General features: G+C 39.2%; 1 protein-coding gene across 4 annotated transcripts in view; it reads right to left on the bottom strand.

The window, feature by feature from the left end:
• The window catches only part of SPNS2 (SPNS lysolipid transporter 2, sphingosine-1-phosphate), a 162,513-nt gene that overhangs the window by 32,107 nt on the left and 115,275 nt on the right, over positions 1-15,131 (bottom strand). For all 4 annotated transcript variants that reach the window (XR_012231974.1, XM_073574650.1, XM_073574659.1 and 1 more), the window contains exons 6-9: positions 12,385-12,515; positions 10,478-10,630; positions 9,311-9,500; positions 3,497-3,562 (exon numbers count right to left, since the gene is read on the bottom strand). Coding sequence is in view for 3 of the 4 variants with exons in the window: in XM_073574650.1 (XP_073430751.1) it covers positions 3,497-3,562; positions 9,311-9,500; positions 10,478-10,630; positions 12,385-12,515 (540 nt within the window). In the remaining variant the exon portion in view is untranslated. The remainder of the gene's footprint in view (positions 1-3,496; positions 3,563-9,310; positions 9,501-10,477; positions 10,631-12,384; positions 12,516-15,131) is intronic.

The raw sequence follows: 15,131 nt of genomic DNA, 5'->3' as shown, positions 1-15,131 counted from the left end.
GATGGTCAAGATTATTTTATTCCTTTACAAGAACGTAAACAGAGGACATTGCACTCCGAAAGCTGGGTCATTGAAACAATAGCCCAGGAATCATCTAGATGAGAGATGTGACTCAACGAGCAAAGGAAAATGGAAAGCCTATTTTACAAATTGGGGAGATTTAAGTAACGCTTGTTTAATATGAGAGGATTTCACATGCATGACAACACATAAGGAGATTATGTGCTCATCTGCCAGGAAATTCTGAGTATGGGTGCCACCATAAGCACTACAATGAGCTGGCTATATGGGATTTCATTCAATGTGTCATACTACAATCACCCGCACAGTAGGATTAGTTTGGTGGGATGGTATGACTTGTGTACAATGTCCAATGCATCCAATTACACCAGTACTTATAGCATTAGGATAAGGTTAGTGCTTTCTTAAGACGATGATTCCATACTTTGCCAAAACACAAAGGGATTGTTCCCTTCTTCCAAATGACCACTGCAGACACAGTGGAGAAAATAAATATTTGATACACTGCCGATTTTGCAAGATTTCCCACCTACAAAGAATGTAGTTTTTATTGTAGGTACACTTCAACTGTGAGAAAGAATCTCTAAAAAAATCCAGAAAAATGACATTGTATGATTTTAACAATTAATTTGCATTTTAATGCATGAAATAAGTATTTGATACTATAGAAAAACAGAACTTAATATTTGGTACAGAAACCTTTGTTTGCAATTACAGAGGTCGGATGTTTCATGTAGTTGTTGACCAAGTTTACACACTGCAGCAGGGATTTTGGCCCACTCCTCCACACAGATCTTCTACGGATATTTCAGGTTTCAGGGCTGTTGCTGGGCAACATGGAGTTTCAGCTCTCTCCAAAGATTTTACATTGGGTTTTTTAGGTCTGGAGACTGGCTAGGCCACTCCAGGACCTTGAAATGCTTCTTACGGAGCCACTCCTTAGTTGCCCTAGCTGTGTGTTTCAGGTCATTGTCATGCTGGAAGACTTAGCCATGACCCATCTTCAATGCTTTTACAGAGTTAAGGAGGTTGTTGGCTAAAATCTCGCAATACAGAACCACATACATCCTCCCTTCAATACAGTGCAGTCATCCTGTTCCCTTTGCAATAAAGCGCCCCAAAGTATGAAGTTTCCTCCACCATGCTTCACGGTTGGGACAGTTTTCTTGGGGTTGCACTCATTCTTCTTCCTCCTCCTCCAAACATGGCGAATATAGTTGATACCAAAAAGTTCTATTTTGGTCTCATCTGACCACATGACCTTCTCCCATGCCTCCTCTAGATAATCCAGATGATCACTATTGAACTTCAAACAGGCCTGGACATGTGCTGGCGTGAGTAGGGTGACCTTGAGTGCCTTGCAGGATTTTAACCCATGATGGCTTAGTGCATTACTAACTGTAATGTTTAAGATTGTGGTCCCAGCTCTCTTCAGGTAATTGACCAGTTCCCTCTCCCATGTAGTTCTGGGCTGATTCCTGACCTCTCTCAGAATCAACCTTACCCAAGATCCTGCATGGAGCCCCAGACCGAGGAAGACTGACAGTCATTATTATTATTATGCATTTATATAGCGCCATTCATTCCATGGCGCTTTACATGTGAAAAGGGGAAATATCGACAGGTACAATAAACATGTGTAAGACAAGGGACACACAAGTACATAAGGAGAGGGGACCCTGTCCGCGCGGGCTCACAGTCTACAGGGATGGGTGAGGATACAGTAGGAGAGGGTAGAGCAGGTCGTGCGGTGGTTCAGTAGACCGAGGATCATTGCAGGCTGTAGGCTTGTCGGAACAGGTGGGTCTTCAGGTTCTTCATCTTGTGTTTCTTCCATTTTCTAATAATTGTGCCAAAAATTGTTTCCTTTTCACCAAGCGGCTTGCTATTGATTGTCCTATAGCCCCATCCAAGCTTTGTGCAGGTCTACAATTTTGTCCAGGTCTACAATTTTGTCCCTGGTGTCCTTAGACAGCTCATTGGTGTTTTCCATGGTGGAGAGGTTGGAGTGTGATTGATAGAGTGTGCGGACATTTGTCTTTTATACAGGTGAAGCCTTCAAACAAGTGCAATTAAATAAAGTTAATGAGTGCAGAGTAGAGGGGCTTCTTAAAGAAAAACCAACAGGTCTGTGAAAGCCAGAATTCTTGCTGGTTGGTAGGTGATCAAATACTTATTTCATGCAGATTCTGCCTCTCACAGGTGAAGTGTACCTACGATAAAAATTAAAGACTTCTCCATTCTTTGTAGATGGGAAAACTTTCAAAATCCTCCCCGTATCAAATACTTATTTTCCCCACTGTATCATACCTCTGGCCAGGGGCTGGTATTCGCTCAGGTAGTCATGCCTAAATAGAATATCTTAAATTCTTTGCAATGTGTTTAACATAAATTCAATTACTGTAAATTAATCACTATGAATGACCCTATTGAACCACTCAATATTTTACTTTGGAATAAAATGTGTATTGCAAACAAAAGTAGACAGTTCATGTGCCTTAGTAGTAACACTAAAATGTTGTTATAATGGATAGACATTTTGAGGCACAATTGCAATGAAAGCGTTTGAGGTCAAAGAACTTCTCACTGGAACTATTCATCTCCTACTATTAGATTATATTAAGAACTTTTTTTTTATTCTCGCTGAATAAAGTATGTCAAGGAATGCATAGCTAATGGGTACACTAAAGCATTAAAAAGCACCGAAGAACAGAAGTTAAAGTGAGATTTTCAGGAGAATCTAATAAGCTATTTATGTCCTTCATATATAACCCCGATTCCAAGCTAGTTGGGACTATTAGGCTATGTGCACACAACGCGGATTTTTTGCGTTTTCACAGCGTTTTGTTTCAGCGCGGAAATGCTCCAAAAATGCAGTGGATTACTAAAGCAAGGATTTTTTTAATAATATATCTTTATTTAGTTTACAAATCCTCATACAAATCCGCATGAAAACCTGCATCAAAATCGTATAAAATCCGCGTGGAAATTCCACTGCGCTTTTCTTTCAAGAGATGCAGAAACAGTGCAGAAATTTCTGCAAGCAAATCCGCAACGTGTGCACATAGCCTTATAGCCATATTTTATTCCCAAAGAACATATATCAGAAGGTGAAAGTTAATTTTTTGCAGATGAAATGGAAAAATGTCTAACTTTTGACCAAATTGTGTATGGTCATCAAGTCTATCAGAGTGTTAGACTCACAGTAAAGAAATTTGTATCTTACCATAATTCAATTTTACACAACTGTATATTAGAAATTATCTCTGCCGCTAATTATATTGGATCATTGGACATCTCTTTATTATAGCTGGCAGAACCACGGAACAAATAGGCCAGAATCACAGAAGAATACTGAAAATACCAGCATAATTTGTAAGGTCAGATTATATGTAACTAAATTAACGGCAATTGATATAACAATTGACAGGTAGACAAACCTATTAAGACAAAATCTAGAGATATTCATACTTACCATTAGCATATCAGCAGTGATGGCCCAGTTAGAGAACAGTAACGTCTCCCCAGCAAATATACAAATCTGTCAAAATGAATTATTCTTCATTAATTTAAGGAAATGAAATGCAATTCTGACAATTGTCACTTAATCTCTGAAAGAACTTTGTATACTCTGAAAGCATGAGAACATAAACACCCGAAAAGAAGTTTCTGAAATTTGTCATTTACATTGGCTTGGCCAACATACACAGACTAAAGTCATCAGAAGCAATTGATATTGAAAAACTAATTTGTATGGGGGACTCCAGACTCCCACCCGATAGATGATATTAGCGCAGAGAAAGATCCAGTCTGCTGACATTTAATATTCAATCCGTTTGTTCTTCCTGGAGAGAAGTTGCCACCACGGAAGTCTGGCAGCAGCTCTCCCAGAAGACACAGGTGCCAAGCATTCTCATGTGTGGGGGGAGTTGGGAGAGATAGCATGATAGCTGACAGTTAAGCGTTCATTCATGGAACTCTGTTTAAAAGGAGTATAAAGGTCTTCAAGAATGCGGTTTAATATTTCTATTAGCGTTTATAGAGATACACCAGATGAGGATCTTAACCAGTCATATGCAAGAGAGCAAACACTTTGTGTCCTCTTGCTGAGACTATGAGAGATGCAACACAGTGTATGACAATACCCTTGGGGAAAATTTGAGTAGTAGGTACTTGGCTTACAAATATGGAATTACACCAATCAAGAACACAACACTCTTCACCCAATAGTCATATTAAGGTTTCTTTTTTTCACAGATCCAGAGATTAGGGAGTTTTTTTTGTTTCATAGCTATATCTCCTACCAGACTTTGAAATGTTGTATATAGCTACATCCAGCTATTGGACCATATTGCTGCTCCAGTTCGCCTCCAAACTCCTCAAAAAGCATGTCCACAATGTTCTTTCCTCCCACCTCTTATCTAACCTACTGTTTTACAACCTTCAATCGGGCTTCCACCCCCATTATTCCACCAAAATTGCCCAAACCAAAATTACCAATGACTTGCTGCCAAAGCTAACAGATATTTCACTATACTACTCCTTCTAGATCTGTCCTCTGCCTTCAACACAGTCAAATACTCCCTCCTACTACAGATCCTTTCTTTCCTTGGTATCACAGGCCTTGCCTTCTCGTGGATCTCCTCATACCTCTCTAACCGTAAATTTAGCATCTCCCACTCCCACACTACCTCTTCATCCCATCCTCTCTCCCACTCTTCTCCATGTATACCTTTGGCCAGGGGCAACTCAAAGTCTCATGGCTTTAAGTACGATCGAGATGCTGAAGACACTCAGATCGACCCCTCTGGCACAGAACGTCACCCCTCTGCTGTCCAGAATCCCAGAGTGTCTTTTAGCTCTATCCTCCTTCACCCCTCACTTCCTAAAGCTCAACGTTGACAAAACTGAACTCCTCCTCAACTATCTTAACTAACGGATCTATCACAATAAATGACATCACACTTTTCCCTGTACCTGAAGTTCACTGCCTAGGAGTAACCCTTGAATCTGCCTTGTCCTTCAAACCACACATCCAAGTTCTTGCCACCTCCAACTCAAAAATATTTCCAGAATCCATCCTTTCCTCAACCCTCAATCTACTAAAACAATAGTGCATGTCCTCATCATGTCTTGTCTCGACTACTGCAATATCCTCTTCTGTGGCCTTCCTGCTAATACTCTCACACCTCTCTGGTCTGTCCTTAACTCTGCTGCTCCACTAATCCACCTCTCTTCTCACTACTCCCCTCTGCAAATCCCTTTATTGGCTCCCACTGACTTACAAAGATGTCCATAATCTGTCTCCCCATACAGTATATCTCTGAACTAATCTCCAACTACGTAATCTCTGGTCCTCCCAAGATATTCTTCTCTCCTCCACACTGGTATGTTGCTCACCCAATTGACTGCAAGACGTCTCCAGAGTATCCCCTATCCTCTGGAATTCTGTGACCAAACACATCCAAAAATCCCCTACATTTGGAACTTTCAAGCCGAACTTGAAAACCCATCTCTTCAGAACAGTTTACAGGCTGCAACAACCCTGTTACCACCTCACCATCATCTACTATCTCCTTCCTCATTACGCTGTAGATTGTAAACCTGCAAGGGCAGAGTCCTCACACCTCTGTACCTGTGTCACTATTAGTTTGTTCATTATAATTTCTACTTAGATTTTGAACAGCTGGAGAGCCACAAGTTGAAACTCTATTCTTATCTATTAAGATAAGTCTAATGTTAAAGGGAATCTGTCATATTAAAATTGCTATCTGATGGCAAAATATGGTGCAGCAGCAGGAGAGGATCAGATTGATATGTTTTTTTAGTGGAAGAACATTTCTGTAAACCTTGCAATTTCTGCACTGAGATCCCTGGTTTGTAAGGATGAGTCCAGAGGGTGGACCTACCAGTGATTGACAGTCTTCTCTGTATGACTGTATGCAGAGATAACTGTCAATCACTAAATAGGACAGTTCTCTTGACTTATATGCATAGAAACACCAGGGACTTCAATGACAAAAAAAAAAAAAAAAAAAAAAAAAAAGGTTAAACTGAATCATTTTCTACAAATCTATATATCAGTCTGCTCTGTTTTGACTTCTCTAAAACATGCTTAATGATGTCCACAGATCGGACTGCAACGTTTTCCCTTCAAGAAAAGAGCTTGGGGTAAATACATAATTTCAGTATCTATTATTACAACTATAAGCTAACCTAAGCTTAGTCCTTTCACCCTGCTGTTGGTGTATTGTAATATTATTGATGTATCTACTGTATATTATATGGATATAAGGAAAGTGTGCTTTTGATGTTCACATAGCTAATGAGTATAATACAAAGCCACCCATCCCACCGCCTGTGCATTTAGTAAGACGGTCTTTCCAGTTATTGTTTTGTTCTGCTCACTATTTGTATTCTTGCTCCGGTCCTATTGTGTTTCTAGTCTTTGAAGAGCATTATCGTGGTGTGCTGAATGAGTCTGCTCCATTCTGCCTTAGCTGATCACACTGGCTCTTCTACAATAAGCAATGCTAACAGTTATATAATCGTATTATAGCCATTTATTCCTGATTATAGCTTTCTCCAAAACTGGAAATAGGTGCGGTCAAACAACACACTAAAGGGAGTCTATTAGTATGAAAGAACCTACTTTTTTTTTTTTTAGGGGTATTTAGCAGAACTGTCCCACCCAAAGTGAGGATCAGGGAGAGGGAATAAAGCTTGCTGTATTTGCTAATGAGTATGTGTGGCAAAATCAGTGAGCCCTACACTTATGAGGACTAATTTACATGTTAAGGAAAGGCAGCTTAAGAAAGCGGAAAGGGTTCTTTACTGTAAGTGGCGCCAAATTCAAGAGTGCTCTACCAATGTTTTATGAAAGAATTAAATGAGGTCCAGACCTTTACGTTATAACTAACGATATTGAGGGTGAGAATAAATAAAGAGGTGATTGATGTCGAACTGATGTAGGGAAATTTTTGACTACTATGTGAGACCCGTCCTAAATTCATCAACTAGATACATTCAACGGGCTTTGCTTTGTCTTCCTCTGGTCCAAACAGTTCAGCCCAAGGCAGGATGAACTTGATGACCTTTTGCCTTTTCAAGTATAATGGGTATGATAATATGTATTACCAATAAATTTCCAGCGTAGCTTTCTGGTTTTTTTTTTTCTGTGGGCTTGCTGAATGATAAGCAGGTTTGTGTTTTATAACTAGCTAGATACCTACACTTCGGCTTTAATCATGAATTCTTGTTCCTCGGAGTAATCCTGCTGTGATTTTTTTTCCTAAACTGACCTGCCGAGTTGTCACAAATCAAAATCAGTGCTTTTTAAGTGTCCCCCATTCAAACATTTTCCCGCTCCTCTCCAAAATCTATTGCTAACATAAAATCATTGCTGTCCTCTTTTTCCCTAGAATAACAGCTACATAAAAACCATGTGTACATGTACAATGCATTTACTCTTCCAATTTTACAGTATTACGTTTTCTGCGGAAAATAAACCTGCATTGGCAAGTATGCTGTGGTGTTAAGTCCTTGTGAATTCCAGCTATATTTTTAGAATACACTAAACTCTCAATTTATAATATCACCGGAACAGGCAGTTTATAATTCGAGCTTGTTTAAAAAGTTCCAACATATAGATGAAATTATTGCATTATCTTGAAAACAAATATGTAGGTTTCCGTAATGCCTCTATTTAGCGGTCTATGAGCATTAGCATATGTTGTACGATAATCTATTGCTGTAGTGACTGTTCCACCACATAGGTATGGATTACCAAAGTTTAAAAAAAGAGTTTGTCAGGTTTGGACACCTTCTCATAATATGGACCCACAAATCAAAAGCAGATTGAAAAAGTATTGACGCTTGGAGACAAATCAGGATGTTTTTACTGAAAATCTATGCCAGTTTTCATTGACATAGCAGGGTGCTAACTTAAGTAAAACCATGGCATTCAAATTTTTCAATGATTGCCCTGTTGTCCTCTTTAGACACAACAATGATGAAAGCCCCTATAAAAGGATTCCACACTAAAATGAGCCAATCAGAAGAATTTCATTAATCTAATAAAAAATAGTAGTATGGTAATATAGGTGCCCCTCACACTTTCATGCTAATTTGCATTTAGCTTCAAAGATTGACTTTAACTCTAGCAATAGAATTGTAAGGCACATAAGTTTCATTGTTGTTTTATGACCGATACTGCCATACTATTAGTTTGATTAATAAAGAAAAATGTCCTGCCACCCAGTATTGTGAAGTCAGATTGGTGAAATCGGATTCGGTGTCAATTTTGATGGACTTGGAGTTGGCATAAAATGAGACTCCTATAATATATAATACATTGGATACAGTGGTGCAGTGCAGTATGTGCTGTAATTTTTTCATAAGCATTTGGGAAAGTTATGAACTGTCCTTAAAATGTCTGTTCTGTTTCTGATCTAAGAATCTCGGCTTTTAGTTGAGGTGAATCTGTGCTGCACTTTATGTACATGCCCAGTATTAAAGCTCCTCCTTTACAGATCAGAGGAAAAAGGCATTGGGAAGGAATGCCTGCACTCATCTCAGAACTGCTAGAGTGAACAGGGAAACAGGATTAAGGCAAGTTAAATAGCTTGATTATTGTATCATAATGGTGATGAAAGCCTGATATTACCACTTTACTACAGTAAATTTATCACTTAAGCATGAGCCGGACTAAGGGAAAATGAGGAGTTGGAGTGGGAGGTTTGGCTTACCGACTCCACAACCCTGCTACCACCTTCCACCTTAAACTTAAAGAATTTGGCCATTAACTAGAGCAGCATAGAAATATACTTATTTCTGCTAAACGATCACAAAATTAGTAAAAATATAAATGTATAAATTATATAAAATTTATAGTATAGATATCACAACTATAAATTAAAAAAATATTATGTCACACAAATGCAGAACTATCATGGCTGCTAGCCAAGATTAAACCTTGTAAATGGAGATAAAAAATAGAATAAAAATAACTAATGCTATTTTATCACACAGTACTCTAGAACTGGAATTACGAATATTGCATGCAAGAATATAAGGATACACTATCTGCCTGAAGGAGGGCTATGCCAGAAGGGATAGTGAATGAGTGGGTGGCAATAGTTCTTTAACAGGAGTATAACAATTTCAGATCATGTGCAATCTGGATACCAGCTGAGCCGCACAGAAGGCTCATTTCAGCCTCACTGGGCAGGAATTATTTAGAAGCGCAGAAAGGCACAGAAGAAAAGATTTCCTTAGTAAAGTGACTTACATATGCAGCTACGATGCTGCTCTTGGCAGCAACGAAGACTAAGCAAATGAAGATTGCCGATCCCAGCATGCCCACGGCACAGACAAGTGGGTCAGCACGTTGAGTTTTCAACCGACACCATTTAGTAGCTCCCGCCCCTGTTATCACTCCGAGAAAGCCGGTGATGCAGGTGATTGCTCCAAAAATCAAACTGTTGAAAAGAAAAGATAAAAAGGCTTGTTATATGGACAAGTGGTAGGGCCAAACCTAAGAGTCTCCTAATTACAGGACTTCTCTTTATTGCTACTAATTTCACAGTGGGAAGTTTAATATTAAGAAATCCTAAAAAAGTTATAGAACATCCCTGATCTTAATATGTCCTCCTCCGAGAGGCTAGTAGTCCCTAATCAACAAGTAATCCAGGGAAAATCGTAATGTAAATCAATATCCATCCATTCATGATATCCATTGTATTCTAGAAGCACCCAGCAGTCCTCCTGTTAAGAGCCAATGCGGCTCTAGGCTTGAATTAACATAGGTGTCGTCAGATATTCTCTAATAATGAGTACGTAATGCAGAGAAAAGAGAAATATTACAGAAGTATTCCAGAAATACATACGGTAAGTGGATCACAGCTGTACATAAATGTAGAACCTTAGTACCTCTAGGTTAAGTTCCCACAATGAGTTTTCGGTGAGATTTTGACTGTGTAAAAAAAAAAAAAAAATTGCAACGTCTAACAGTTCCAGTAAAGTGGATGGATTTATAGAAATCTTGTGCCCATTGTGCTTAATCATTACACAGTTCAAACTGACCTGCGGTGTGGTTCAAATTAGCAAAATGTAAATTTCTCTTGCGAATACACTGAGTGCTATGGGCGGATTTTCTTTATACATTTGATTTAGATGCAGAGAATCCAAAGGTAAAAAATGCACATGTGTTTTTAAGTGGTTTTCCACTGTGGAAACGCACTTAAATAGCACGTGATCCGCACAGGACACTAAAGTGACATGACAATCCAAGGATACCAAGATCGCAGCATTAAAAATACGATAAAAGAGGCACTCAAAAACGTGTGGAACATAATTGGTGCAGAGATGCTGCAAAAAATCTGCCACATGAAAAACTCACCATGTACGCATCACAGGAATATAGCCTTGAGAATTGTCCTACAAATTGATAAAATACCTGTCTTTGGTGCTGCAGGGTCCAAAGTTACACGGCTCCACTGTTTTCTGTACAACCTGAGCTCTATACAGATAGAGGGGGATCCACATACCGAGGGCCCCGGTGGCAAATGACACTGTAGATGTTGCCAATGACGAGAAGACATAACTGCGACTGGTAAAATGAATAGAAAATGCACAAATTAAGTGCTTGAAATACTGGCTGCCCAGCAGGCCAGATGTGACCGACAATTTGTTTAGCTTCTTTTTCTGTTTTTAATGGCGTTTCTGCCAGTTTTTGGGAAATTCCTCATTACATACACTGGCAATTTAGCCAAGCTATGCTGCCGCTGACAACTGACATCACCACCAAGTAAAATCTATAATAATGCTGTGTGGCCTCTGTGTTATAATCTGTGCACAAGAGAACTTGAATTCTCATTGTTATGTCCATGCAAATGTGATCACTCTCTTGTAAGAAAACAAAGATAAAAGAGAAGATAAGCATACTAGCAAGCAGAATTCAAGGTGTTTAAAAGGAAACTATATAGCATATTTGTTAACAATAATATCCCATAAAATAAATATTTGGACAATTATTGTCAGCTATATTGCCCTTAGCATGTGCTCTTCCAAAAGTAAGTCGATGTGAAGAGTAGAATAACATTCTGCAATCATAGCAAATTGTGTAGACAAAGCCCGCTCACCTGGATGGAGCAGCTGTAGCATAGATAACTGGAAGAGGAAGGGCAAGATCCAGCGAGCTTGAAATCTTGAATATAAGGACGGGGTCAGACTTGCGAGAAACTTGCGCGAGTGTCCAGCATCAAAGACATGCAGCCGCACACTCCGGTCCGAGTGCCGGGTATTGATGCGAGAGGCTCCCGCGGGTTTCTCGCATCACACTTGCAAGTGTGACCCCGGCCTAAAACTTATCATTTATCAAGCACTTTTAAAAAACTCAAGGATATTGACAGTGGTGTATCCCAAGGTTATAAGACCTACGCGTTTCAACTCCATGTCTTAGACCATGAGTCGAAACACGTAGGTCTTATAACTTTGGGATGCACCACTGTCAATATCCTTGAGGTTTTTTTTTTTTTTTTTTAAGTGCATAATAAATGCCAAGTTTTATACTTAAGATTTCAAACTCCTTCCTCGCTGAATCTTTCTCTTTCAATTCTGCAATGATGACGCATAAACACACACGTAGTGTACTTAATGTATCACACATCATACTAACCATATCTTGATGCAGAGTACTGTAACTTGACATTTAAAGTAAAGCTGTTAGCACGTTTTTGTAATATAAAGTAAACACATGGCTGTAATGACGCTGTAATACAGATTACATTGGTAACATTGGTGAAGAAATCCTCTTTGTGGTTCTTCTCTATCACCATTTGATGTTTTCTGCTGATTACATTTCGGTACACAGGTGCCAGACTGTTCCCCGAGTCCTCTCCTTACGGTCTGATTCCCCGGTCCCTTCACCTGCCTCCGGTCTGTGAAAGACCTCCACTGCCTAAAATCAGCAGTGACCTGTCATTCACAGACCGGAGGCAGGCGGAGGGGCTGGGGAATCAGACCGTAAGGAGAGGACTCGGGGAACAGTCTGGCACCTGTGTACCGAAATGTAATCAGCAGAAACATGGCGATTACAGAAGAACAACCAAATGGATTTTTTCACCAAAGGTATCAATGTAATCTGTATTACAGAACTATAGTAACTATGACTTTACATTACAAAATTGTGCTGGAAGGTTCTCTTTAAAGCACAAGTCATTGAACAAGTGAGGTTAGCTGCAGATGGATATTTTGTCTTGGGAAAGCATATATAATGTTGTACAGATGTAGTGTGGCATTGATCACGGCATTCACGCAATCTTACTTTTCCCTGTATGGCACTTAGACCTTCATGTGACTTACTTCTTGACCAGAGCTTTCATATCTCGGAACCAAGAACTCCGTGCCTTTAGCTGTTCTGTGTGTCCTCTCTTTGCCGATGGTACGAATATCAGTATTAGCGTTCCAGTTATCATACCAAGCACCGGGGAGACCTGAAGACATTAAATATATTATTATATAAATATAGTTAACACTTGATCTAAAACTACTGCAAAAAAAAAAAAAAAAAAAAAAGACATTCAATGTCAATAGATTAGAAAATTATATTAAATAGGAGACACTGCTGGAAGGTTGTGATCAGAGTCATTAGTAGGGGTTCTCTAGGCCTCAGTACTTAGCGTTTGTTTAATCCTAATGAGCCTCCTTGATGATGCCTCAAGACATACTGCCCCAAGCACCCAGGCTTTCAGGACAAATATACTACATCATGATGTTCCAATAAACAGGCAATGGGAAAGATCACAAAATCACATTTTGGTTTATAAAAAGAGACTAAGAGCAGAAAATGTGATATAATAAAGTAATCATTACACTTCTGTTCAAACCCTGTGTCCTGCATCATGCCTGTCATGTCCATCTTTCATGTGACTGCTGCAGCCAATCTGACCGGTTTTTGGCTGCATTAATCACATAAATGATGGACTTGATGCCAATGCTGCAGCAAAGTCAGATACCAGCGACTTGACGTGGCAGCTAAATCGCACTGAGTAATGGTCACTTTATTTATTTTAACACATTCCTGCTCTCAGCATGGTCTTTTACACTTGTACCATTTAATTAGTAAAAATGTTCAATGGTATTGCCCATTTTTGTAGAAGTAATTCTAGTTGTACATTTGATATAACAGCCAAATCGCTTTTATACTGAAGCTTAGTACAGCCAAGCCACTCCTCTTCAATAATTGTCATTATATATATATAATGATAATTCATATATTCATACAGAAACGCACGGAAAACAAACCAAAATGTTGAACACCGAGAAGCTGGAAATAAATGTTCTCTATTTTTGGCTGTTCGGTAAGGACAGAAATATACCTTTATTATAGCTACAACTCCCTAGTTACTGACTGGATACGCCATAGTTTTAGAGCGAGTCAGAGGTGAAGAAGCAATGCTTCCTGTTTTAAGCCTTAAAATCAGATTTATGATCAAACAAGCAATGCTTGCACTTAGATGAAAAAGAAAGGAAGTGTGAAGTATATGAGGTCAGTGCTAAAGCTATGGAAACCAGCTTTGTTGTTATTTTTTCCCTTAAAACAGGAAAGAGACTTTGTTATAATCCTAGACGGCAAAACGTGGTGTAAAGTTGGGAGTGAACCGTTCAGATGCGACTACTGATTAGGAGCAGATATCTAATAATGCATCTGCATGGATCGCCATCTTGCCCTGCACAGCTCTCCGCATTTCACTGTGAAGGGCCTCCTTTAATATTCATTGATCAGGATTCTTATTACTCTTTAGAAGTATATTAGGGCATTCAGTTTTAAGCATTTCATTACACTAGCACGAGAGGAGTACCGTATATTTGTTCTTGGGTCACACTAATGCGGGGATTTCTACTCATGTTGGAACCATAACAGCTCTCAAATACTGATGAATATTGACTAAGAGTGTGGTCTAATTTCCATCTGTGTTCATTATTTTTGGCAGAAAGAATACCATTACAGGCTATGCTATTGGTGATCTCAAAAATACTGGAATTCCTGAAGAGTGACCAAAGCCGAAAGATAGCCTTACAAATTAGTTCAATGTTAACTAAATACACAGATATTTGCTGTACCATCTGATTATCTAATGTGTACTGGTCGGTCTCCACTTTCTCACTATAGCAGATGTTGGAAGAAAGCTGTATTAGGTATTGTAAGAGGGCATCAGGAAAAGTCATTGACAGTATGAATGTGTCACCGAGGTGGCTGGCCTCAGTGACATAAATCACAGGAAGTGTGCAACAGTAACACTAGGTTATGGAGTAGCTTGTTTAAGTGAATTCTGGGTTCAGAATTTAGGAGAGACCAAAAGAGATGGGGTGGGAAAAGGTTGCTCCCATACTCCAATCTGGGTCTTACAAGCTGAATGAAAGGCAGCTGAGACAGCCAAGAATGAGTTGTGCTGGAGCTGAACAGAAGTATATTTCTTGGTGAAAGTGATTAAAACTACTCTAGCTGCTGCCTGCAATACCAAGATTGGTATTATATATTCGAAAAACTTCTTGACAGTTAGAGTGATGAATGAGTGGAACACGCTGCCACGAGAAGTGGTGAGTTCTCCTTCAATGGAAGTCCTCAAACAGAGGTTGGACAGACATCTGTCTAGGATGGTTTAGTTAATCCTGCTTTGAGCAGGGGGTTGGACCAGATGGCCCAGGAGGTCCCTTCCAACTCTACCATTCTATTGTAACTGTAAGATCGTCACATCAATTTTGTTGCATTGTGATGAAGAAAGAACTGTTTATGTTATTAATTTATGCTGACTTCATTTTGAAGTGGTAACGTTTATGAAGGACAATAAACCTTGTTTTGACATTGAAATCCTGTGCACATCCAAGAGACCAACATAGAACTGAACCCCTATATAATGTTAAATTTCAACATGCCTTTTGTTCTCCAGAATGGTCTAGAGGCAGCCTTTTCCACTCATTAAAAGGGTATCTGTCAGAAAGTTTTTGTTATGTAATCTGAAAGCAGCATAAGGTAGGGAAAGAGCCTGAATCCAGCAATGTGTCACTTACTGGGCTGCTTGGTGTAGTTTTGATAAAATCTGTTTTCT

Source organism: Dendrobates tinctorius, unplaced genomic scaffold (assembly GCF_039654945.1).
Source record: "Dendrobates tinctorius isolate UK_male_01 unplaced genomic scaffold, ASM3965494v1 ptg000007l, whole genome shotgun sequence".
In the NCBI taxonomy this organism is placed as follows: domain Eukaryota; kingdom Metazoa; phylum Chordata; class Amphibia; order Anura; family Dendrobatidae; genus Dendrobates; species Dendrobates tinctorius.
Note: the sequence above shows the minus strand (reverse complement) of the source record. Positions and strands in the feature narration are given on the sequence as shown.